Source organism: Pseudochaenichthys georgianus, chromosome 17 (assembly GCF_902827115.2).
Source record: "Pseudochaenichthys georgianus chromosome 17, fPseGeo1.2, whole genome shotgun sequence".
Taxonomy (NCBI): Eukaryota; Metazoa; Chordata; class Actinopteri; order Perciformes; family Channichthyidae; genus Pseudochaenichthys; species Pseudochaenichthys georgianus.
The window spans coordinates 14,621,956-14,645,437 of record NC_047519.1 but is presented as its reverse complement, the minus strand read 5'-3'; the positions used below and the strand labels follow the sequence as shown (position 1 = coordinate 14,645,437).

The 23,482-nt window shown below is 39.7% G+C and overlaps 1 protein-coding gene and 1 pseudogene across 1 annotated transcript; one reads left to right on the top strand and one right to left on the bottom strand.

The window, feature by feature from the left end:
• Window positions 1-413: 413 nt before the first annotated feature.
• LOC117462563 (ribonuclease E-like) lies at window positions 414-10,180 on the bottom strand. Its single transcript, XM_034104836.2, has 7 exons — window positions 10,068-10,180; window positions 3,186-3,287; window positions 2,924-2,998; window positions 2,602-2,676; window positions 1,762-1,839; window positions 1,186-1,342; window positions 414-517 (listed from the first exon to the last, which is right to left on the bottom strand). Exons 2-7 carry the CDS (start codon window positions 3,285-3,287, stop codon window positions 414-416), a joined length of 591 nt encoding a protein of 196 aa, XP_033960727.1. The 5' UTR covers window positions 10,068-10,180.
• Window positions 10,181-16,671: 6,491 nt separating this feature from the next.
• Window positions 16,672-23,257, top strand: LOC117462562 (DIS3-like exonuclease 2; annotated as a pseudogene).
• The last annotated feature ends 225 nt before the right edge of the window (window positions 23,258-23,482 follow it).

The following is a 23,482-nucleotide window of genomic DNA, read 5'->3' as shown; positions in this document are numbered from 1 at the left end:
TGATAAGGTGTGGTGGTTTGATATTTTGGAGTCTCTCATTCAATACTCTTAATGTACTTGGGTCGCCAATGTAATATGGCTCATCTGCGCTCTCAAGTAGAAGAGCTGCATGCTGCCTTGACACACCCAACAAGACAGCATGCATGTAATCAGGTACAAAGCCCCACACAATGTCAAAGCAAGGCATATTAATCAAAGGAGATGGCCCTTTTATTCCCCTCACGTTTTTCTGTGTGATGAGAGCTTCCTCCATGTCATTTAACATGCTCTCAGCATCTCTGTCAGGGTAATCTGAATCTGTGACAGTGTATTTTACTTGTCTATTTACAAGTGTGCCTGGGTAGAGGGAGAAACCACAGCCAAAATACCCGTTGAACTGTGTAGAGTTCTGCATTGTTGGTCTTGCCTTGGAATCAACACAGCAACAGATACCCACAACTTTGCTGATGAAAACGTTCCCATCCTTTCTCCATGACACTCCCTTGGTCGCAAGTACTTTTGCTTGATCTACAAAAGGCTTGAGAAAAACATGCATCTGAGGCTCTGTTGGTCCAAACCACAACCCAGCCAACATCACATGTTTGAACCTTGTGTTTGGTGGCAGCTCATTGAGGTGAAGGTGAATGGGCCAGATGGAAAATTTGGAGGACTTGTAAAGAGGTGCACCATCTGAATTGAACGTGTATGACAGGTTGTTGGGATCTGATAAAATTTCACCTGGTGCTGACAGTGCTTTGTACAGGTCACCGTCATAAATGTCTGATATAATGTTTTCTGCTTTGCTTGGCCTGTCCACCCTGTAGCTCAATTTGCTCTGTAGCTCTGGATTTTGCAGAATGTATTGAATCTGGGGGGCTATTGGGATACTGATAAAGAAGCTCCCATTGTTAAGGGTGGTTGGGTCAACTGGTGAATTACATCCTGAACACTGTGTGATACTCTTCTCTAACACATCTTTTTGACTTCCCAAATTGGCTTTACAGGCCTTACAGTACAAATGAAAGTCGACTTTATCCATGTTATTTTGAAATACTTTGTTAAAGGCATACTTTGACCCTGGTACAACATCTTGCCCAAACAAGTGATTGATAAGTTTAAGCAAATCATCAAGCGCAGATCCAGTTATGTGATGCCTTGCAGCATAGGTCATGATCATCAGTAATGCCTCAGCCCTTGATGTTGTACCTGTGGCCACCAGAGGTCTGTCCATGTCCCCGTTTACTCCATTTCCAAATGGATCATTTGAACAGTCCATGTTGATATCTTCCTGTGACTCTGAATCTTCTTCTGATGACATGCTCTCTTGCAATGTGTCTACATCATCATCTGATGAAGTCAAAGCCTAGCAAGAAAAGCGACATATTAAACACTATTTTCACAACATTTTCATACAACGTTAATTCATGCTTCTTCCTTAATCATGGATCTACTATGCTGACTATTTACTTTGAAACTATTTCTGAAGTTGGTGGTTTAAAGGATAAATCTGTTGATCTTCTATATACATATATACAGTTCCTTGTATATCAGACGCTACTGCACATGCGTAAGAACGACCACTGGCCACTGATCTAAAAAGGCCGGTTTTCAGCTGATCAGCTAACAGTGACTGGCAGATCTGTCTCACATATCAGATTTTTTGCTGGTGAAATGTTCCGCTCATAGCCACACTATCGTTCACGTCACGCACACAGCGTTAGCTGCAGCATATAGACAGTGTAGCCACACATAGTGATTCGACTACAACAATTGAGAATGTACCTCAATCACAGTATGCTGACTTTCATGTGCAGTCTGATCTCCCACTTGTGACACTTCATCTGAAGAGACCTCGTGTTCCTTTTGAAAAAAAATCGTTAGTATATTAGACTGGTCAGCTTACTTTCATAAAGTATAAACCGTGATAAGGCGGAAGTAATATATGGACACAGAGTTGACAGTGTTGTAGGGCTGCAACTATCATTTTCATTATCGAATAATCTGTTGATCATTGTCTTGATAAAGTGAATAGTTGTTTGGTCCATAAAATGTCAGAAAGTGTGAAAAATGTTGAGCACTGTTTCCGAAAATCCAAGATGACGTCCTCAAATGTCTTATCTTCTCCTGACTAAGAGACCTCATCCCAAATATATTGAGTTTACTGTCATAGAGTACTAAAGAAACCAGAAGATATTCACATTTGTGAAGCTGGAATCAGAGTATTTGGTTTTTGAATTTTTTACAGAAATTATTCAAAATTATAAATCAATTATCAAAATAGTTTTCTATGAATGTAATAGTTGGCAACTGGACAACTGCAGCCCTATTATTCTGTTTGTATACCATGTTTAATTTGCAAAAGTTATAAATAATATAATTCATATATTTGTATTAAATATTTTGGACTGTAGTAGCTAGTTAAATTGCAAGACTTTAAATTAAAGTGCAGACTGTCTGGGCAGTGCTCAACATGCTACTAAGATAACATTGTTCAGTCTGAAATGTTGCATTAAGTCAATTAACTGCATTACATTTGCACCAAATATACATAATACACACCCTCCAGCCAACTAAAAAGTATTTTTCTAGTCAGAAAATACAGGTAATTCAACTATTATTTACTTCAGCTGCAGGCCACCTTCTCTCATGTCCACTTTCTTCTCTTGACTGTAATGAATCATCTGAGTCGGCATCATCCTTATCAAGAGATGAAATACACGTAAAGAAAAGCAATGTGTAACACATACAAGACAACTTCCACTAATTGCAACTGAATAACCATGCAAAACCATGGTGGTAGTACTTTGAGAGTACTTCGATCCCAAGTTGCAGACTCTCATTTTCTGAAGAGACCTGATTCTTTTAGAGAAATTTGATATACGTTTAAAGTATTCAAGTTCAGATACACTTTAAGTACAGGAAAAATGTATTCAAAAATATTTACCTCAATCACATGCTGCCATCTCTCATTGTCACTTTCGTCACTATCATGCATCAAATGATCTGCTGGCGTCTCATCCTAGTTATAAGACATGACAAAACACATTACACAAACCATGGCATCACATACTGTATATCACTCATTAAAGAGCATATATCTTACCAATATATTCATTGGTAAATATAACAACTCAGGAAAGACATTAGATGGAGGATCAGGATAAAATGAAAAACAATTATGCCATATGTACACTGAGGATACATACCTCAGTTATTGTCTTGTGTTGACAAATTCTTCTGAGTGTAGATCTTGGTATTTCTGAGCTACTGCAAGGCTCCAGGTAATCTTTGTATATTCGTATTGACATCTAAACAGTAAAATAATGTTGCATGAACATCATCTTCAAATCTTCAAAATCCTTCTACATTTCGCCTTCTAATCTAACATGTACGATATCATGTGTAAAGGAACATTCAAATTGTGGTGTCTCTTATCATCTGGATCATGAAGTGCTCACTGATTGGATGGCAGTGATAACACTATCTGATCTGATTGACAAAAATCCCACAAAATGATGTTTGAAGACAGAAATCAGGAAGCAACATGGTAAGATTACAGCACCAGTCAGGTATGTATTGTCAGTGCAGTAAATGTTATAACGTTAGGTTTGTATGTTTGCCTCTTAATATTGTTTATTTATTTAACCAATTGTACTCTCCATAAATCCATAACTTATAGACCTTTAAAAAAAACATCAACATTAATGCATTAACAGCAGTATGTCCACTATTCATATGTACACACCTTTGGGATGAAGCCCATATAAGTGTATTTAGCAACGTAACGATAACAAATCAAAGGCCGGGGTTCATTGGTCAAACAAAAGACCAATCAAAAAGCAGTTGGTTTTTCTTTTTTTTCTTTTCTGAGACAGCAGCGCGAAAACAAGATTAGACATTAGAGATGTTTGCGTATGTTAAATACACTGACGGCTACAAAGCAGTTGTCCCAATTTCTTTCATAAAACATTTTGATTTAAAAACCTACCAAAGAGATATTCTTTATCAAATTATTTGGGAAAACAAATACTTCAACGGTCAGGTTCTCCTAGTGAAAGGTAAGTGACATAATAACTATTTATTTTCTGAACAAGCTAACGTTGGCTTAATGAAATGACTAGCCAGTACTTGTATGCTAATAAGATTTTGGCGCGTTTATTCCGCTGCAGCGGGTAGCTCGCTTTAAGCGTGTCGAGCCGTGCGGGGCCCGTTTTTGGTTGCGTTTCCACTTCTTGGCCTAGTACCGGCTAGCGGGTTCTAATTCACAGTTTTTCTGGCCCCATAAAATCGTGATTCCAGGGCCAGGAACAACCAGGCTGAGCATGCTAAACTAGAGAGAGAATCGCTGGCAAGTGGGCTGCAAATACAACAAGATGAACATATTTGACCGTGATTTATTTGTAATACACGTTTCAAAATGATGCCGAAGTAACAACATACTGAAACCGGTTAGTAAAAATCATGAATTAATGCTTTGACAATTCTGCAGACAGACGGCAGAGAAAACCTTTTAACATGCGTGTTTTCTAAATGTAGCTTGGCTAAGCTAACGTTATATATGCTCCGACCGTCCACACTCACACCAACGGCCTATACAGACATAACTAAACCAGCGACTGTATTCTCCATGACACAGGCAGTCTGTGCTTTGTACTTGTTTAACTTTTGTCTAGTTTCTGAACAGATATGAGGAGCTGTGAGCTCTGAGTGCTAAGAGCTAACGGCTGTGTTGTTTTTTGGGGCGCTCATTGAAGATGACGTCACGGCTCTGCCTACACTGCGTTATTAAAGTAACTACCCCAGTTCCTAAACTGTAATGGAAGCGCAGTCAAATGGCCGAGCGAGGCCTGCAGTGGAAACGCGCCATAAGATAGCTATCAAGTTAACACAGACGCTTAACATTTACTACATTTTCACTCACCTTTTAACAGAAACCCGAGAAGAGATTGAGGAGTCAACTGTGAATCCTCAAAAAAGGATAAGAGTCCCCAAGATCCATCACGAAGAAGGCGTAATGGAGGAGAACAATGAAGGGACATCCGCCGAAAAAGATGGCTTAAAAAAGAAGACGGTATGTGATGTGTCCGTCGCGAAGAAAAGAGCCGGCTCTTTTAAGTGAACGACGGGCGTTTTTTTTTTGCGGAGGGATCTAGATCAGCTTGAAGGCACATTATGCAATGTGCACATTATCCCGCTTATTACACATGGCCACATTCTCAACAAAGTAACGACATGACTCCCAATATTAATTGAAATGCTTTTATGGATTTAGAAAATGATTTTATTGATTTAAAACATAGTTGTATGTATTGATTTAAATTGACATGCATCCGCTAAGAAAAGTAGTCCGTTGTTACTGTTTGAACTAACGTTGTAACGGCAGGAACTGCTTCGATAGTGTTTTTGAGGAGCTTTTTGATTACAGATTTGAAAACGTCGTTGCTTGCTTTAAAAGTAGCACAATTCATTATGTCAAACCTTGGAAAGTATCTAGATACCCCTGCCCTAATGCCAAAGTAACTGGCAACTGAATATTTGTCGCCGTTTGATGTCTAAGTTTGTTTTTAATTAGTTATTTAACGGGGTTTGATGTTATAAACCAAAGTAGTCAACCGAGGGGAAACACTGCTTTGAAAAATTATCATTAGCACTTTAAGCATTTACTTAATGTATTATTACGTATGTATTTAATGGTCTAAAAAGTGCAAAACCAATGCTATTTTTATTTGTACACAAAAGAAAGGGTCATATTTCTGACATTGACGTTAAAGTTGAATACATCAATGTTACTCAATGCTTTGTATCATTTTATCTTGTAATTTACCTTTTATTTTATTCCAGTATCAGTTTGGGCTCTCACTTGTTTCTTGTTTTTTTTTATAGAAAGCCATTAAGGCAGCAGAGGTAGGTGAGAAAAGGAAAAGCCTCATGCAAATCCTGAATGAGAAGAAATCCCTGAAAAACAAAAATCCACTCTACACCATCGAGAAAAAGAGAAAGAGGGAGGAGACACTGCCAGACAGCTTCTCTGACAGTGATAATGATGATGGAGGTGTTGTGCCCCAAAAGATTCATGATGAAATGAAAATGAAATACCACAAACTGCAAAGAAAGCATCAGGCTCTAACACAAGACCTGGACCAATGCAAGCAAAAGTAAGAAATTGTGAAAAAAGTACAAAAAGAAACGATGATTATATTTATAGCACTATTTATATTATTTATTCATAACACGTTTCACAGTCTTGCATCTGAGATAATATTGGTGGCATATTGGGTTTAATGACATACAATTATGTTCTTTTAATACAGTTCTTTAAAAGTTGTGAACATTTTTGTGAACATGTACCTATGTGTTTTTTAAATATCAGTTTTAGGGTAACACTAAACTTCAGATAGAATTGGTAGGATGCTAAAAGGTTATTACTGCTAATTTTCATTTTTTTTTCATTTTATAATAAAGATCCACAGAATTGGAGAATAGTAAGAGTGAGCTGGAACAGGAGGTGGTCACATACAGAGAGGCAAACCTGACTTTGCAAAACAATATTGATAAACTCCTGAAAGAGGTCTTTTCTCAAAGTGAGTACAATTGTTTTGACTAATTGCAGACAAATTATTTAAGCATAATGGTACTTTTTGTTCAATTTAGCTTTTCTAACTGTTTATTTTTATTAGAATACTCATCAGCTACAATTAGCTCATCAGGATGGGCCCACATATAAACTCCCCCCCATAGAAATTCCCTTACTGTTAATTTCACTAAGGGAGGGGAGCAACACTCACTTATGGACTGTCTCTCCATTTGTCATTCATCCACTATTTTATTCTGGTGTGTAATAAGTGTTACAGTCTCACAGGGCTGCTATCATTGCAACACGTTTTACTTGTGTTAATCATACTGCATGTATCCAGTGTAATATTAATTAATACTATTTTTAAACCTTTTCTGCTACCCCGTCATTTTGTTACCATCAACATTCTGTGGAGAAGGATCTGTGACCTCTCGAACCCGTGAGCCAGCCATTCCACCACTGACACCACCAGGGCAAGACACCAGTTCAGAGAGGGAGCCCGATCAGCCGATCCATTGCCCAAGGCATATGGAAAAAAAGGATGGGAAGGTACACCTTTTTTCCATAGGTTCTTGTTCTGCTCGATCCCAAATTGGTGTCTAAATCAGTAGTATGCATGTCAACACTTGTGTGTTAGTCCTTAGGCATGGCATACATTTGTGACCATTTTGGCAAGTTATTGGACTAACAGACAAGTTATAAACTGAGCTCTATGGGGGTCTTTAAAACTAACGTGTGTCGCGCAGCACGCTCACAGACATAGATTGCGCACCATGGAGGTGCAGTGCAGGCATATTGTCATTCAAGAGATGCATAGTTCTTTTAGAAAACATGTTTTTCTTTTAGCCTATTTACCTCGTTAACGTAAATAATACTCATTACATTGACACATGTATTATTTGTGATTAAAATAATGGTTGTTGGTAGGTCTAATTTATTAGCGACCCCCACAGATCTATGATTTCACTATGTCCTTATGGGAGCTCAGCTCCCATGGCTCCCACATAACTCGAACCCTGTCTGCACCCAGGGGCGGACTGGCCATCGGGACGTTCGGGAAAAATCCAGATGGGCCGGTACTGAAGTGGGCCGGTGGTACCGAAATGGGCCGGTAGTCCCAGTCCGCCCCTGTCTACACCCCTATGCACTGCCATTTCCCCACGTAAACATAACAGTCTGCAATGAAACGGTTGTGTCCTGTGTGCTACACTTCCTACTTGGCGAACCGTTGACTTGATCGTGCACACAAGATACTTTTTGATGACCCGGCCTTTAGAGGCTTGTCATACAGCTAGTGTTAGTATTATTAGATCTCAGTGCTGCGTTTGACACTGTTGACCACAGCATATTACTAGACCGACTGGAAAACTGGGTGGGACTTTCGGAAACAGTTCTAAATTGGTCTGAATCCTACTTAAAGGATAGAAACAACTTTGTTTCTATAGGTAAATACACATCTGAGTTGACAAATATGACATGTGGGGTTCCTCAAGGCTCCATCTTGGGGCCTCTTCTCTTTAACATCTACATGCTACCACTGGCTCAGATAATGAAGAACAACAAAATAAGTTACCATAGCTATGCAGATGACACACACATTTACGTAACAATTTCACCAGGAGACTATGCTCCAATTCAAACACTGAGTAAGTGCATTGAACAAATCAATGACTGGATGTGTCAGAACTTTCTCCAATTAAACAAAGATAAAACTGAGGTAATGGTTTTTGGAGCCACGGCAGAACGTTTAAAAGTTAGCGCTGAGCTTCAGTCTGCAATGTTCAAACCAACAGATAAAGCCAGAAATCTAGGTGTAGTCATGGACTCTGACCTGAGTTTCAACAGTCACATTAAAACAGTTACTAAATCAGCCTACTATCACCTAAAGAACATATCTAGGATTAATAGACTAATGTCACAGCAGGATTTGGAAAAACTTGTCCATGCCTTTATCTTCAGTAGACTCGACTACTGCAATGGTGTCTTCACAGGTCTCACTAAAAAATCTATTAGAAAGCTGCAGCTGATTCAGAACGCCGCTGCTCGAGTCCTCACTGACATTAAGAAAGTGGATCACATCACTCCTGTTCTGAAGTCTTCACACTGGCTTCCTGTGTGTCAAAGAATAGATTTCAAAATATTGCTGCTGGTTTATAAAGCACTGAATGGTTTAGACCCAAAATACATTACTGACCTCCTGCTAAACTATGAACCATCCAGATCTCTCAGGTCTTCAGGGACTGGTCAGCTTTCTGTCCCCAGAGTCAGAACTAAACATGGAGAAGCAGCGTTCAGTTATTATGCTCCAAATATCTGGAACAAACTCCCAGAAACCTGCAGGTCCGCTGCAACTCTTACTACTTTTAAATCCAGGCTGAAGACTTTTCTTTTTGTCGCTGCTTTTAATTGAACTATTCATATCTTAAACTGCACTGTAACTTTTATCCATGTATTTTTCCTTATTGTTTATTTTATTAGCTTTTCATTTTTAATGCTTAATGTCTTTCATTTTTTTTTTTTTGTAAAGCACTTTGAATTGCCTTGCGTTGAAAAGTGCTATATAAATAAACTTGCCTTGCCTTGCTAGAGGCAATAACATAACATTGGCTTGACTGATGCAATTACTAAATAAGTTGCAAAATTGTTTGCAATATATAATGTGTAAATATATTGCTTTTTTCAGATCCACATTGGAACAGACATTTGGCTGCGAGAAGAGGTGTGGAGAAAAATTGATTCCACAACAAAGGACTCGCTCTTTGTGAAGGAGTTGGCTGTAGCCATCTGGGGTACAGCAGAGTTAATGGGAAGAAGTGTGTCTGGAAAGGAATGCCCGAGCAAAACGACCGAAGCAAAGCCTCCCTTAACCCCATGCAAGCTTGGGACCGTAAAAGGTATGTGGCACATCTCCGTACACTGAATGTCATCTTAAACTAACAAATTAAATACTACAAACATTCAAGACAGACAGGTGATGAAGACTTTTGCAATGGAATTGAACGCTCCGCTCGCCCGTTAGAGCCTGTCATCTTCCAAAAGTCAAGCAGCTTATTACAACCCACAGACACGTTTTAAAGTTTTCAAAAGTGGTCGAGTAAGTTATAACAATCTGCTGTCTCAGGCGGATCATAAGCTATGGGATTAGTTTTGTTTCATAAAGATAAAGCAACACTTTCCTCCATTGATTTTCATATCAAATTAGCGTGTTAATAAAATAAGCTGTCATGGCTTATACTTGCATATCTAAACAGAATCATGAAAGCATGTTGGTAGAGTCAGGCACACGAGTCCATTTGAGTGTGTGTGCCGGTGTCTGAACTCTGAACGCTCACTCACTGCTAGCTATGTAGCTAACTGTCCCTGCTATGAGGCTACTAGCTTGCATTGTTTTGGATCTAAAGTTAGCAAAAGCTAACTTTCATAACACAGCTTTTCTTTACTTCTCACTTAACTAAAACAATAAAGAAACAGACCGTATAGTACAGCACAAACAACACAAATGATCAATACTTACATATATTTTCACTTGTAGTATTATAATAATTGAAATGCTGGTTCTTCTGGGGGTCTTCTGTCCACGCTCAGCTACCGCACCACAGCTGCCTGCATTGTACAATCACTGGAGGACTGGGCTGTTACTCAAAAACTGAGTAGCCAATGGGGACGCACCCCTGAAAGTTCCGCCTACTTGGGACGTTTTTGTGTCAGAATAGAGAGGCGAAGTCACGCCCATCTACTTCCGGTCCCTGGGACCTTATTTCGGAAAAAGTATGTATTGAAGTTAATGGAGAGAGAAAGATTATTTTTCGATCCCGTTTGAATTGTGCCACGAATTACACATATGATGTTTGTCAATCTTACAAAAATAATTTCCGTGTCAAAAAAGTCACAGTTTGTCGTAAAAATATAAGACTGAAAAATACGCAACTCCAAAAATGCAACATATATAATAAAATACAAATGTGTGCAAAAAGTTTATATCCATGTAATATAATAGAATATGATATTTACAAGAACAGAATATGAAATTAAATAATGTAAATTAAGAAGAAGAAAAAATACGGTGTATTGTGTGGATAATAGACCCAATCACAGTGAATGTTCAAAACTAAATTTGATACATTTTTCTTTTTCATCTCAGAGTGCACATATTTAAGTAATCATAACACAAAGCTAAAAGTTTCCTTTCTCTTTTCAAGAGTGCTTCAGAGGATGGCTGATCAAGCAAAACGTGGAGAAGACCGAGAGGGAGAAGTTGGCCAGGTACTTCATTTCTCAAAAAATACAGGACCTCGTGAAAAAGGGGAAGAGTTGAAATAAAAATCTGAAGGAATGGGTGTTTGATGTTTTCCAATTTGTATTAATGTTCATGTTGTGTGTTATAAATGATGTTCCTGCTTCTAATCATTTGATGTATGAGTATTTATTTACAGACAATACATTCTATACATTCTGGTATACCTTTCTGGTAAGGTAGATGTTCATTGAGCTACTGCAATTGGGTGAGAGTGTTTCATCATCATATATGACCAGTTTAACCATCAAGTAATCACAGTTAAAGTTCTACTCAAGATCATACCAGTCTGACCAGCTAATGGTGACCAGCTAGACCACTGTGACCACCAGCTATCCCGACCAGCTAATGGTGACCAGCTAGACCACTGTGACCACCAGCTATCCCGACCAGCTAATGGTGACCAGCTAGAGCACTGTGACCACCAGCTATCCCGACCAGCTAATGGTGACCAGCTAGACCACTGTGACCACCAGCTATCCCGACCAGCTAATGGTGACCAGCTAGACCACTGTGACCACCAGCTATCCCGACCAGCTAATGGTGACCAGCTAGACCACTGTGACCACCAGCTATCCCGACCAGCTACTAGACCACTGTGACCACCAGCTTTTACCAGCTAAACCAGCTATCTCGACCAGCTAATGGTAACCAGCTAAACCACTGTGACCAAACCAGCTAATGGTGACCAGCTACAGTGTGTCTTGCCTGGATTGCTGTGTAAGTAGGACGCATCCTTTCCCGGGCTTTTCGCGCAGCATTCATCGCCCTCACCGTGTAGACCACTGTGACCACCAGCTAAACCAGCTGTCCCGACCAGCTAATGGTGACCAGCTAGACCACTGTGACCAAACCAGCTATCCTGACCAGCTAAAGTGTCCAAAACCCCTCTAACCAGCTAACTAATCCAGCCTAATATTGTCTGGCTGGTCAGGCTGGTAAACCAGCCAGACCAGCCTTGTTGGTCTCAGCTGGTTTTTTCAGCAGGGGTGGTGCAGGAATTACTCCTATACCCTGAGATGAGTTAGCATCTTAGCACTTCCGTAGTACCTTGTCTCAAGTCAATAAATATGTTTAATTAGCTTTTGGCTAGATGCCTGAAATAAGGCCTATGGTTAACGCTTAAAAGATTTTCACGTTCAACTAATGTGAGTAAATACTCCACTGGTGAATGTCTGAATCTTTAACTTGTCCTAAAAAAGGGTTTTGCTCTTAGTGTTTAAATGAGAAAACTACGTCATCACTCCCAACATTAGCCGCCTTTAGCTTAACGGTGTACGTTTGTTTGTAGTCCAACGTTAGTTATTTTCTTCTGGCGATTACATTTACGCTTCAACTATTAAAAGAGTGGTTTTAATATGTGGAAATTATCTTAACAAAACGTGTAAGTATCATTAAGTTAGTTTTCTGCACATTTCTAAAATCAAAAGAAAATCTGACTGCTTTTTGTATAGGGTCCCCTTATGATGCTAACTGTTGGGTTGGCCTAAAAAAATACATCATCACTGCTTGAGTCTATTTATTTGATATGTTTAAGTCTGGACAAAGTAATGGATCAAACAACAGAGTGTAATCGCCGTCTTAGAGTACACTTCAGATATTTACAAGTTTTCTATCTCCATTGTTGTTTGTGACTAGTGTAAATCTCAAAAATATTATTTGTTTCTATATTTCTTCTGCTTTGCAATTTACATGTGGAAATTTGGGCTTTGACTTGTTTTCCATTCTGTTTAATAATGACAACATTTAAACTTGCCGCACCCCTGATTCATTGAACTAATGCCTAAAGGTATAGACTGTAGGCCCTTTTAAGAGGAAGTTTAAGGCTGTCATTATGTTCACATAGAGGGCAATTGTGCCATTATTTAACAAGTCAAGAGCAAGTCAGCGGACTCTTGCCCTTTTGACCTAATTTTACATTTGTTTTGAAATGTCAATAGCAACAGAGCATACTATGTAGTAGCAGAATAGCAATACAAGTTTTTACATTATTGTTTGCGTAGATTATTTAATATTTATTACTAGTATTACTATTTACTTGGTAGGGGGTATATTCTTTTATATGAAAGCAACAACATTGTCTTCAACTGAATATTTAACAATAGATGGGCATGTAACCCTTTTAAAATAGAGAGAACAATTATCGAGCACTCTAGTTGACTCCGGGCAAACTAATTTTTTATTGTCATATAACCATTATTAAACATGTTTCCATACAATAAGGCTATACCAACAACACACTGTCATTCAAAATTGCTCTTCTTTTTAACATACTAAATAATATACAATCATTGTCAAATTCAATGCTAATTACCTTCAAATGGTCCTACAAAAGTAAACAAGTTCTACTTTACAGCTGCCCCCCACCAAGGTTCCTCTATTTTTTTCTTGGCTAATTTAAAAGGACTTTCACACATTGGAGAAAGCAACAGAGAAAGTGAAATAGGTGAGCAGTAATCCCTTCATCGAGTAACCATGCTGCCCTCTGGTGGTTACAGCAAAAAGATCACTTTACATTATGACATTACAAAGATATAGTTTTAGCATGTCTCAAAGCTGCTGTGCAGTGAATTGAAAGTTAAGCAACACAAAACATCCAGACTTGTGTTTTTCTTCCCTTTCCCTTATAAAATACAAACAGTAAAAGGAGAGATGTTTGGCTACAGGCCGTCCAAAGCTAGGACTATCAATGTTAACAGGGAAAAACGTCATCACGGTTATATTATAATGATGCTAGACTAAGGGCAATCGTTGTGGTGTAAAATCCTCATTTCTCTCATCATCTGAGAGGTCAAAATCTTAATCTGGTACATAAAATGTCTGCTTCAGTTCCATCTCCTGCAATAATATTGAGTCATTAAGTCCATGAAGATAGTCCTGACGTCCACTAGAATGGACATTTATAAAAGAGCTGTTATTTGAAAACTTGAATTATTGAATTGCTTTCAGAACTAATTATATAGTTCCTCACATGTTAATAAACAAGAACATATGATTTTCATGGTAAAAATTACAATTATTCAACAATATTTGACTTCTCCTCCTGCTTCTATACAATTTTGTTTTTTGTATGCCAGCCATTTTGGATGAAAAGAAAGAGAAACTTCCCAGCATGCAATTTTAACCAATGACATATCACTGGAAAGACCAGGATGTCCTCTGTACAGCACATTAGGTATTGATAGAGTAGCTGAAAAGAGTAAAAGGAGATGCATCATGCATGTTAACAAAATGTCCACTACAGTGGACATTTTCAATGGGCTGGGTCCCAGGAGGAATATGCCGATCATATATCTGCAATGACATTGTGTAAATGTCTGCCTGACTGACTGTCATATTTAAGCTCTATAGGGTGAATTGCCCTAATGTGGGACATTTTTTGCATTTCAGACTTCTGGAATATATTGCGATATGAAGCCAATAGAATAAATCAACACCCAGTACCATTCTGAAATCCCCAGGTGTCCTAATCACACCAAAAGAGAAAATGCAGATATTACACTCCTAAAATAAATGGTAGACATATCAGTACTCTCTTAGTGCCAAGTTGTCTCAGACAATCTGCTTTTCCTAATGTGGGAGAGTTCTGTGCAAAATGACATTTTGAAAAGCCTCAGTCACCTTAATTCATGAATAAAAACATCTCAGGTCAGTAACACTCAAAGCTAATTGTGCAATACGATGTTCAGCTATTTTTCTATTTATAATGTTATTGTTGTTACAACATTTAGGCTTATAGGTGTGGATGTTACATGGAGAATCAAACATCATCAAACAATAGATTCTAATAGTTTTCAAAAATCATTGAATTGTATTTCACAGGGAACACATACAACTGCAGGTGTATTTGAAGGCAACATATCAAACATTGAGGCAACACATAAAACCTAAACCTGCGTAAAACAATTGCTTATATAACATGCTGCTGTTAATTACAAAGTTAAAATGTTATTCAAATCTAAAATCATTACAATTTATTTCACAGGGAACACATACACCTTTAACATATAATATTTTGAAGGCAACACAACACACACAAACATGAACCTGCCTAAAACAATTGCTTACAACATTACATGTCTGGAAACAAGCAGTCCTTGCATGTCAAGGAGCCATCATCGTCCATAACCCCATTATCCTCTGAACAGCTTTCATGGAACCACTGGACACAGACTGCACACGAAACGTGGGGTTCTTTCTGTCCCAATATGAATGCTGGCAGATTACATGCTTCTTGGATCACTTGTGCAGTTTTTTTCTCCTTAGTTTTTTGCTTTTTCTCCTTTTTCTTTCCCCCTTTCTCTTTGATGAAAGAAAAATGGCTGTCGCTAGTCAAACTATAGGAAGGAGGTTTGGCCCTCTGGCGGCTGGCGGTTGGGCGTTCTCTTACTGCAAGTGTAATCAGAGATTTGAAGGAGACCTCTGGCTGTGTCACTACTTCAACCTCCTCTGCCAGGTGGGGTTACAATGGGGGACAATGGTGGAGAGCACTGAGGAGGGGAGATTGCTGGCTGAACAGCATCATGCAGAGGGTGGCATGGGGTCTGCTCCAGAAGTTCCCACATGTGGATGGCAGGAATCATCATCATCATCATCATCATCATCATCATCATCATCATCATCATCATCATCATGTGGAGGATGACACAGGGTTGCTGGTGCAGGAAAGAGCATCTCATCTGGGGCCACTGGAGTCTCTTGAATGCATCTCTCAGATGTTTGAGATGACATGAACAGATTCTCATTGATCTTGGCAGGGTTGAATGGGTATATCCCTGGCCATTCAGTGGTGTAGCAGCTTTCATCCAGGCCTTTGAAAACAGTGGCCCTGTCAAGCCGTTTCCCTCCACTCTGCCTGTGTGTGTGTGTGTGTGTGTGTGTGTGTGTGTGTGTGTGTGTGTGTGTGTGTGTGTGTGTGTGTGTGTGTGTGTGTGTGTGTGTGTGTGTGTGTGGTGTGTGTGTGTGTGTGTGTGGGTGTGTGCGCGCGCGCGTGTGTGTGTGCGTGTGTGCGTGCTTGAAGGAGGCTTCCTGAGTTGTCTAGTACTTAGCAAGCGTAAACAGCAGTTTGTCATCATCACACACTCACACAAAGACTTCACACAAACTTATTTCATCCCTGAATGTTAATTGATTTTTTAATTGTTCTCATCAGATAATAAAGTACATACTTAATCTTTGCTGCCCTCTACTGAAGTGTAATTGTGTCTGCTCAGTGAATATTGATCATAGATCTCATGGGTATAGTGCCATGTGATTCAATTTGTAATGTTTCACTCAAAAATATATGAACTCACCAATTCAGTGTCAATGGGCCATTTCCCAAAAATGAATGAATTCAGCGTTTGATATCAAATCTAGATCCTCATAGAGTTGTACCTGATATTTTCTTCATAACAGACAGCAAAATATTGTATTTTGTAAATAAAAGGGTTGAAGGATAGGCTACCTAAATACTTTACCTAACTAAAAGTAGCAACACTACAGTACAATATACATAGTGACTAGAAAAAGTCCTTAATTAAAAATACAAAAGTATATAAGTATCAAAATATACTTAAACTACTCATTATGTATGGGACATTTCAGAATCATATCTAATGATTGCATTATAACCATTGATGTATTCGTGTGTTAATCACGTCAATGTTCCTCTTAAGGTATGGTTTATTTTGTATAATCAAAATCTAAAAAGTAGCTTGTCCAAATTGCTAATACATTTAGAGGGGTTGAAGAGTACAACATTGACGACACAAACTGACTCTCCGTTTATGTGCGTTCGTCTAGTTTTTCTTATTTCCGACATCACCCAAACGCACCACGACTGTAACCATTCATTACGACGGAGGGAGTGAATGTATCAGCTAACTAGCATTTTTGCTCTGAACGACAGCCAAGTTACATAACTTACACGCAGTGAGCAAGGTAATGTTTAAGATTTATGGTTTGACAATATTTCCGTCCATTTCGGGTCCTTCCTCGTGGTGAAAGCCGCGGCCTATCTCCAACATTAGTAGTTAATTAAGGTTAAAGCGACACCTGCTGTCGCAGTTAGCATAGCTGATGCTAATTCAGGCACTGCCAATAAATGTTACCGAACGTTACTCAACGGTTAGCTGCTAGCTATGATGTGATTTAAAAGGTATTCCGAGCTTGGTGAGAGATTATAACCGAAGTTAATGCGATGATAAAGATCTCCATGTCTCTTGTAATGCCTATACTACATTTATTTTTAGTGTAATATTGACTTGGTTAATAACTTACTATACTTTTTATATTCAGGATCAACTAACATATGACGTAATATGATGTAAGATTAGTTGCAACAAGTCAAAATGTGCTTCATTTTCTAAAGATGCATTTAAGAATATAAAAAAAAGTCCTGTTATTTTACTACTATTCTTTGTGTGCACTGAATTGTAAATATGGAACATACCTTGACAGAAACTTATTTGTATTGTCTCATGCTTGAATGGCAGCACTCATACTGTTAGATTTTTATCTTTCTCAGAGACAGTTTCTTTAAGGAGCCATATGGATTCTCCTCGGCAACCGAAGAACCAGAATCGAGAGCCAAAGCGCACCCAGAATCACTCGAGCACTCCTCCACAGAAAGATGCCTACGCCAGGCTTCTCGGCCAGCACAGCAGCAGCAAGTTCAGCCAGTATCTAGAGCAATGTGCAAAGGACACAGTCTTTCAAAGGGAAGGAAATGGGCAGAGCACACAGTTCAAAGCCCAGAGTGACCGACAGAACATACCCCAGCGGAAAAGGGACCAAGTGCCCAACGATTTCTCCGATTCAAGTGACTTCTCCCCCTCTTCATGAAAAGTAAAGGTGAAGAGAGTTCACTGTCTTTGTACATGGAAAAACTAAGCACCCGCAGTGCTCAGCAGGACTCTGAGAGGAAGCAGGGTGTGTCTGACAGACAGCGGTGGGGACAGAGAAGAGACACCGCCACCAGCCAAGATGGGGACGTTGAGTCTGGGGAGGAACTTGGTTCTTTACAACCCAATGACATGAAGAAAAACCAGAAGCAGCAGAAGAAAAACAAGGACTCTCACAGAGACGTCACCTCCAAAGAGACTGAGTCGTCTGTTGCATGTCCCCAGTCCCCAAATAAAGCCAGTACAGGTGAACTTGAGCTAGAGGAAGACGAAGAAGGCAAAGAAAAAAACCAATACAAGGCACCCAGAAGAGGAGAAAAGCGCAGAGGGGCATTAACGTCTGGGGTTGACAGTCAAGTGACCACGCCCAAGTCTCCTCATGGTAGAGACAAAAAAGTGCAGCAAGGTAAATTATAGGTTAGATTTTTCATCTCAATAATAGTGAATTTTGATACATTGGTTCATCATGGAATCAATTATTTTTCAGGGACAGGTGCCAATTCTCCTGCTGAACAGGAGTAAGAACAGGGGAGGCAGAGGATCAAGGAAACAGGTCTTTGAATCCTACATGACATTTGAAAGAGGTTTCCCATGGCCTTAAAGAGGAGGAACTCCTTCAGGTACAAACCCAGAGTTACAGTACTATTCCTAATACTTTGAAAACCTTCATTGAGTATGGATGACTTTTACTCAATGGTCAAACTACTCACAGTAATCTGGTGGATTTATTCCTAAATTCTCCATGTTTTCTCTGCAGGGGCCGATAAGAATCAACCCAAAGAAGTTCCACGAAGCTTTCATCCCATCTCCTGTAAGTTCATCCCAGATTGAATTCGACACATAATGTTTTGCTACCTCAACTAAAAGTACCTATACAAGCACTGTATAGTTTTACTACTGTCTAAATCACAAAATGGCAGGAGACGAGTAATCACCTTTTTTTTTTTTTTGTGGCAGGATGAGAAACGGGATATATTCCTGGATGGGATCGTATCTCGCAACAGAGCTCTGAATGGAGACGTGGTGGTGGTGCAACTCCTTCCTCGGGAGCAGTGGAAGGTAGACTACACTTACCCGTCTATGGATACTTTTGGTGTGAAGGTGCCATGTCTTAAATATTGGCATTTTAAAAGTTGATTATTATTTTAGGCTCTATGTTAACTCGGCAGGACATCAAAATAAATGTTTCCTTACAACTTTCCTTGACCCCATTAGAAACCTAACAATGTTAAAGCCCCTGTCACCACTGTCCCGAAATTGACACCAGATGGACACACGATAAAGGAAATGTTCAAATTCGGCTCTGATCGTAACAACATCGGGCCATTCGTGAGGGCATCTTAAGCCATCGTATGACCGCCAGTGGAGTTTCTCAGGCTCCGGCAAAATCTTTGGCATGACAAGAAATTGCCGAAGGATCTTGCGAAGGTTCATTTTCGTGTTGAATTCGTATGTCCGTTTTGCCCTTCGTAAGGCACTCGTGAGGGCATCTTGTCAAATCGTGTCATCTTCGTCTTTACTTCGTGTGACCATCGGTGCCATCGGGCATTTTCCGCCTCACGAAGACAATAGAAGGAAACAAGAAGCTGCCCGATTGTCTTAGGAAGGCAACACGACTACGTGAAGCCCTCGCAATGCCGTCGTGTCGCCACGTATTATAGTATGATGACATCGAGATTGCATTATGCACAACAAAATCACATTATTATGTAAATAACCCAATTTGTGTTCTGTGAAACTGAAAAGGATATTACATTGTTTTTGTTACTTCGTATTGCAGTTGTACGTCTTAAATGTAATTTAGGTTAACTTCCTGTTTTATTTAGATGCTTTTATTTGAAGGCGAGTTTACGCTGTTGACAGGAAGTTGTTGTTGCTATGGAAACAAAATTACGGAGATAAGTAATATCTTCTAATCGACATATAAAGACGGAGAAAGTAAAGAATAAAGTGTATGTTTAAATTAGGGTTGGGAACCGAAACTCGGTTCCAGGTGAGAACCGATAAGAAAATTCCGGGTACCGGGTACCCATACAAAATACACAATTTCAGTTCTGCTTAACGGTTCCTAAACACGGTAGACCCTGTATTCTACCGGGTCCGTCTGTGCTGCGGCGCCCCGGTGTAATACAGGGTAAGGGCGGTCTGGCCATCTGCGTGTTCTGGAGAATCACAAAACGGCCGGTTGACAGCGGGCTGTTGACAGCCGGCTCGGTTCGCTGACGGCCGGCACCGCCCTTAACATTTTTAAACGGCATCATGTAAGTTGCGCTGTCAGGCGACAGAGGTCCACAGTTTCCCCGCAGCAAGGCTCCCCCGCCCTCCAGTAGTAGTTTACGAGCTCAGTCACTTCATAACACCAAAGATGGATCGCGGTAAACTCTCTAAAGTGAGGCTCCACTACACTAAAAAAGAAAAAGACAAGGCACAGTGTAATGCCTGTTAATAGCTTGCCACAGGCATAGCTCAGATAAAATAAAGCACAGCTATGCAATACATTTGTATTGCATGTATATTTTTTATTTGTAAAAATGTCAGTTAAAGCTTAAAAGAATAAAGACATTTTTTTTATCTAAACGTTTGACCTCTTTCTTTTACAATTTTTGAATCGAAACAGGGAATCGATAAGAACCGGAATCGATAAGCAGAACCGGAATCGGAATCGATACATTTCAAACGATACCCATCCCTAGTTTAAATGTTAGCACCCCCCGAAGAGGCACAAGCCCTTACGTTGAGTCTGGATACATTCTAAATCATCAGTAAAGTCTACGACTACGACCATATTTTCGTGTGTGGTTCGGGTGCCATCGTGTGGTCTGTAGGCAATGGCATCGTACTTGCTTCGGCTGTTGCTTGGCTGTTGACCAAGTTCGGGGCCATCTTTGTGCGAAATTCACAATTCCATATTCGTGTGTCCATCTGGTGTCAATTTCGGGACAGTGTGACAGGGGCTTAACTAATGTGTGAAGGAGAATTTATAAGAATAGAATCCCACTGCTCTTTCACTATGCTACCAACATTGTTTTAAGCAACTTTATAACAAATTGAAAATATTACAGTGACATACTCAATGGGTTTAAATCCAAGTAGAGATACACACTAAAATTAAGATTTTTTCACATTATCCATGATAAACAATTAGACTGCGACAATATTTGTTATTTCTGTTAATACGTTGTGTTGCCCTCAATTCTGCTGCTGCAGAGAATTGTAGGACAGCATCCTCTCCTTTCCTTTGTCATAGGATGTTGTAATGTACCCTATGTCAAAGGAAATACTGTAGGGCTAACTTTCCATAGCATTTAGCACAACACCACCAGCTCTTTTCATGGCTGCCACCTAAATACTTCTGGGTCAATTTACTTCGTTAGAAACACTTTCTAAGTGAAAAATACTTTTCTACCGCAGCCCATCTTTGAGTGTCACCAAATGATTATGAATGTATGTATCTATCTAGGTTGTAAGGTCAGATACTGACTGTGATGGTGCCAGTGAGTCAGACACCCAGAAGATAACGTGGTCAAAGAGCACAGAAGAAGACGGAGCGTAAACCCAGGCCCAATGTGAATGTGGAAGACCGGTGTAGCGACCAGGATGAACTCATCCGCAAAGTGGAACCTCTGGAAGAACCCTCAACCCCACGGCCCAATGGGGAAATACTCCAAAAAACTGCTAAAGTGAGCATCCCGCCTTTCAGTTCAACACTTTCTCATACAAAATTAACCAACTCTTCTTTTTCCCAAAAAGAAGCAATAGCTTCTTCTTAAGTTCTAAAGTTCTGTTGAGTGGATTGTACAATATGTGCTGGAAGATTAATATCTATTTAAAACTCCACTGAAGGAAATGTCATTAACATATGAAAACTGAAAAACATGAAACAATCATTGAAGTGATAGTAACTATTTGACTAATTGCAGATGGTATTACGTCCACACAGCAGCTTTTCGAAATCTTGGAGCTGGGCGTGTCTGACAGCTTGGGGATTGTTTGCGAGCAATGCGACCAACAACCAATCACATGAATCTCCCGCCAACCACATACAAAGCAAAAAACCCAGGGATTTTATGCGAGACAATATATATATATATATATATATATATAAACTCCCCAAACACGCGAAAACCTACCAGTTTCACCCACTGTCTCTGCCACCTCCCTCCATTCCTGGTTCCTCCGGTTTGTATCCCGTTAATAGTTCTGGTCGTAAAGAACCGGGTGATTTGCTACCGTAATTTCTCATTTGGAATATGAGGAAATGAACTGCGGTCTGGTTCTCCCTGCTACACGCGGTTTGATTGGCTAGCGCTTCTACTGTCAGATTGCATAAACGTGTTTGATTGGCTGGCGCTTCCAGCTCAACTTCAAAATTTGATCATTGCTCAACTTTGGAATCCTGGAAATCCTGGACATCCTGGAAATCTTCGCTTCGCTCCCCCACAATGCAGTTCGGCGAAAAGCGAGGCAAGTGACGTCATCACCATTCAAAGTCAATGGGCAGAGAAGCGTTGGAAGCGGTGGAAGTTTCTTCTGAAGCTGCTGTGTGGACGTACCGTTACTGTTGTAAACCAGCCAAGTTATGCTATAGTTAATCTTGCTATTTCAAAACAAAAAGTTAGACCTTACTTTGAAAATAAACGTATTGTATCTGCGATACCTTAAGATCGTAACGTTTCTGCTTTTTGCGCTTGGCCTTCATGAACCAGTTACTCTTTTTCTCAGGATACAGTTTTTGTTTTTATAACATGTCTATATATTTGTATTTATTAATTATTATTATTATGTCATCTTTCTTTACTAAGTTATCCTTTGATTTATTATAGTTATCATTACCATTATTTGTATGTATTATTAGTATTAACTGTATTCACTTTATTCGATTAATGTCTATTGATGTTTTTTGTATTTGGATATCCATCTCAGAATTGTTGTCATGGACTACTAATATAGTATTTTAAGAATAGTTAAAATAAAACACTGAAGCCTTAGATTTCTAACACTATGCCTCCCCTATCAATCGTCCTCCAGGTGGTTTACATTGTTGAGAAGAAACACTCGAGGGCGGTGACGGGCTTCCTGAAGTTCCTACCAGATAAGGCCTTTTGCCATGTTCTCCCCCGTGGACCACCGGGTGCCACGGATAAACGTTCCCCTCGCTGAATGTCCCGAAAACTTTACTTCCCGCCCGGGGCGACTACACAAACACCTTGTTCATATGCCGGATCATCGACTGGCCGGCAGACAGCAACTTTGCAGAAGGGTGAGTCATGAATTCCAAAAACGTTATGTGGGCAACGATTTTAACAGAATAGCCACTAGCCTGATGCTCCTAATGTTCCTCCAGGTCAACTTGCTAAGACCCTGGGTCAGGCAGGAGAAATCGAGCCGGAGACGGAGGGCATCCTGATCGAGTACGAGGTGGATTTTACTGAGTTCTCAACTGAGGTGTGTTGGACTGCCTGCCGAAGAACCTGCCCTGGATCCATCCACCCAGAGGAGATGAGCAAGAGAAAAGACTTAAGGTAAGGACTGTTGATCATGTATTTTTTATTTTGACTGATTATGGGATAAGATTCACAATATTGGAGGAAATCCTCTACAGAATACCTTTTAGTATGCCGAGACTTCTCTGCCGCGACACAATATATATTTCAGCACTCAGATATTTTCACATATTTTGCAATTACCAAAAAGTGCCCTTACTGCAATTTTTTTAATATTGCACATTCCATATTGTGATTTCGATAAAAC

Bases quoted from the DNA above. Each gene is read 5' to 3' on its own strand.
- LOC117462563 (XM_034104836.2), bottom strand. From the start codon at position 3,287: ATGTCAATACGAATATACAAAGATTACCTGGAGCCTTGCAGTAGCTCA. The intron at 2,999-3,185 runs GTATGTATCCTC...TCTTATAACTAG, and splicing joins AACACAAGACAATAACTGAG to GATGAGACGCCAGCAGATCA. The intron at 2,677-2,923 runs GTAAATATTTTT...TCTCTTGATAAG, and splicing joins GATGGCAGCATGTGATTGAG to GATGATGCCGACTCAGATGA.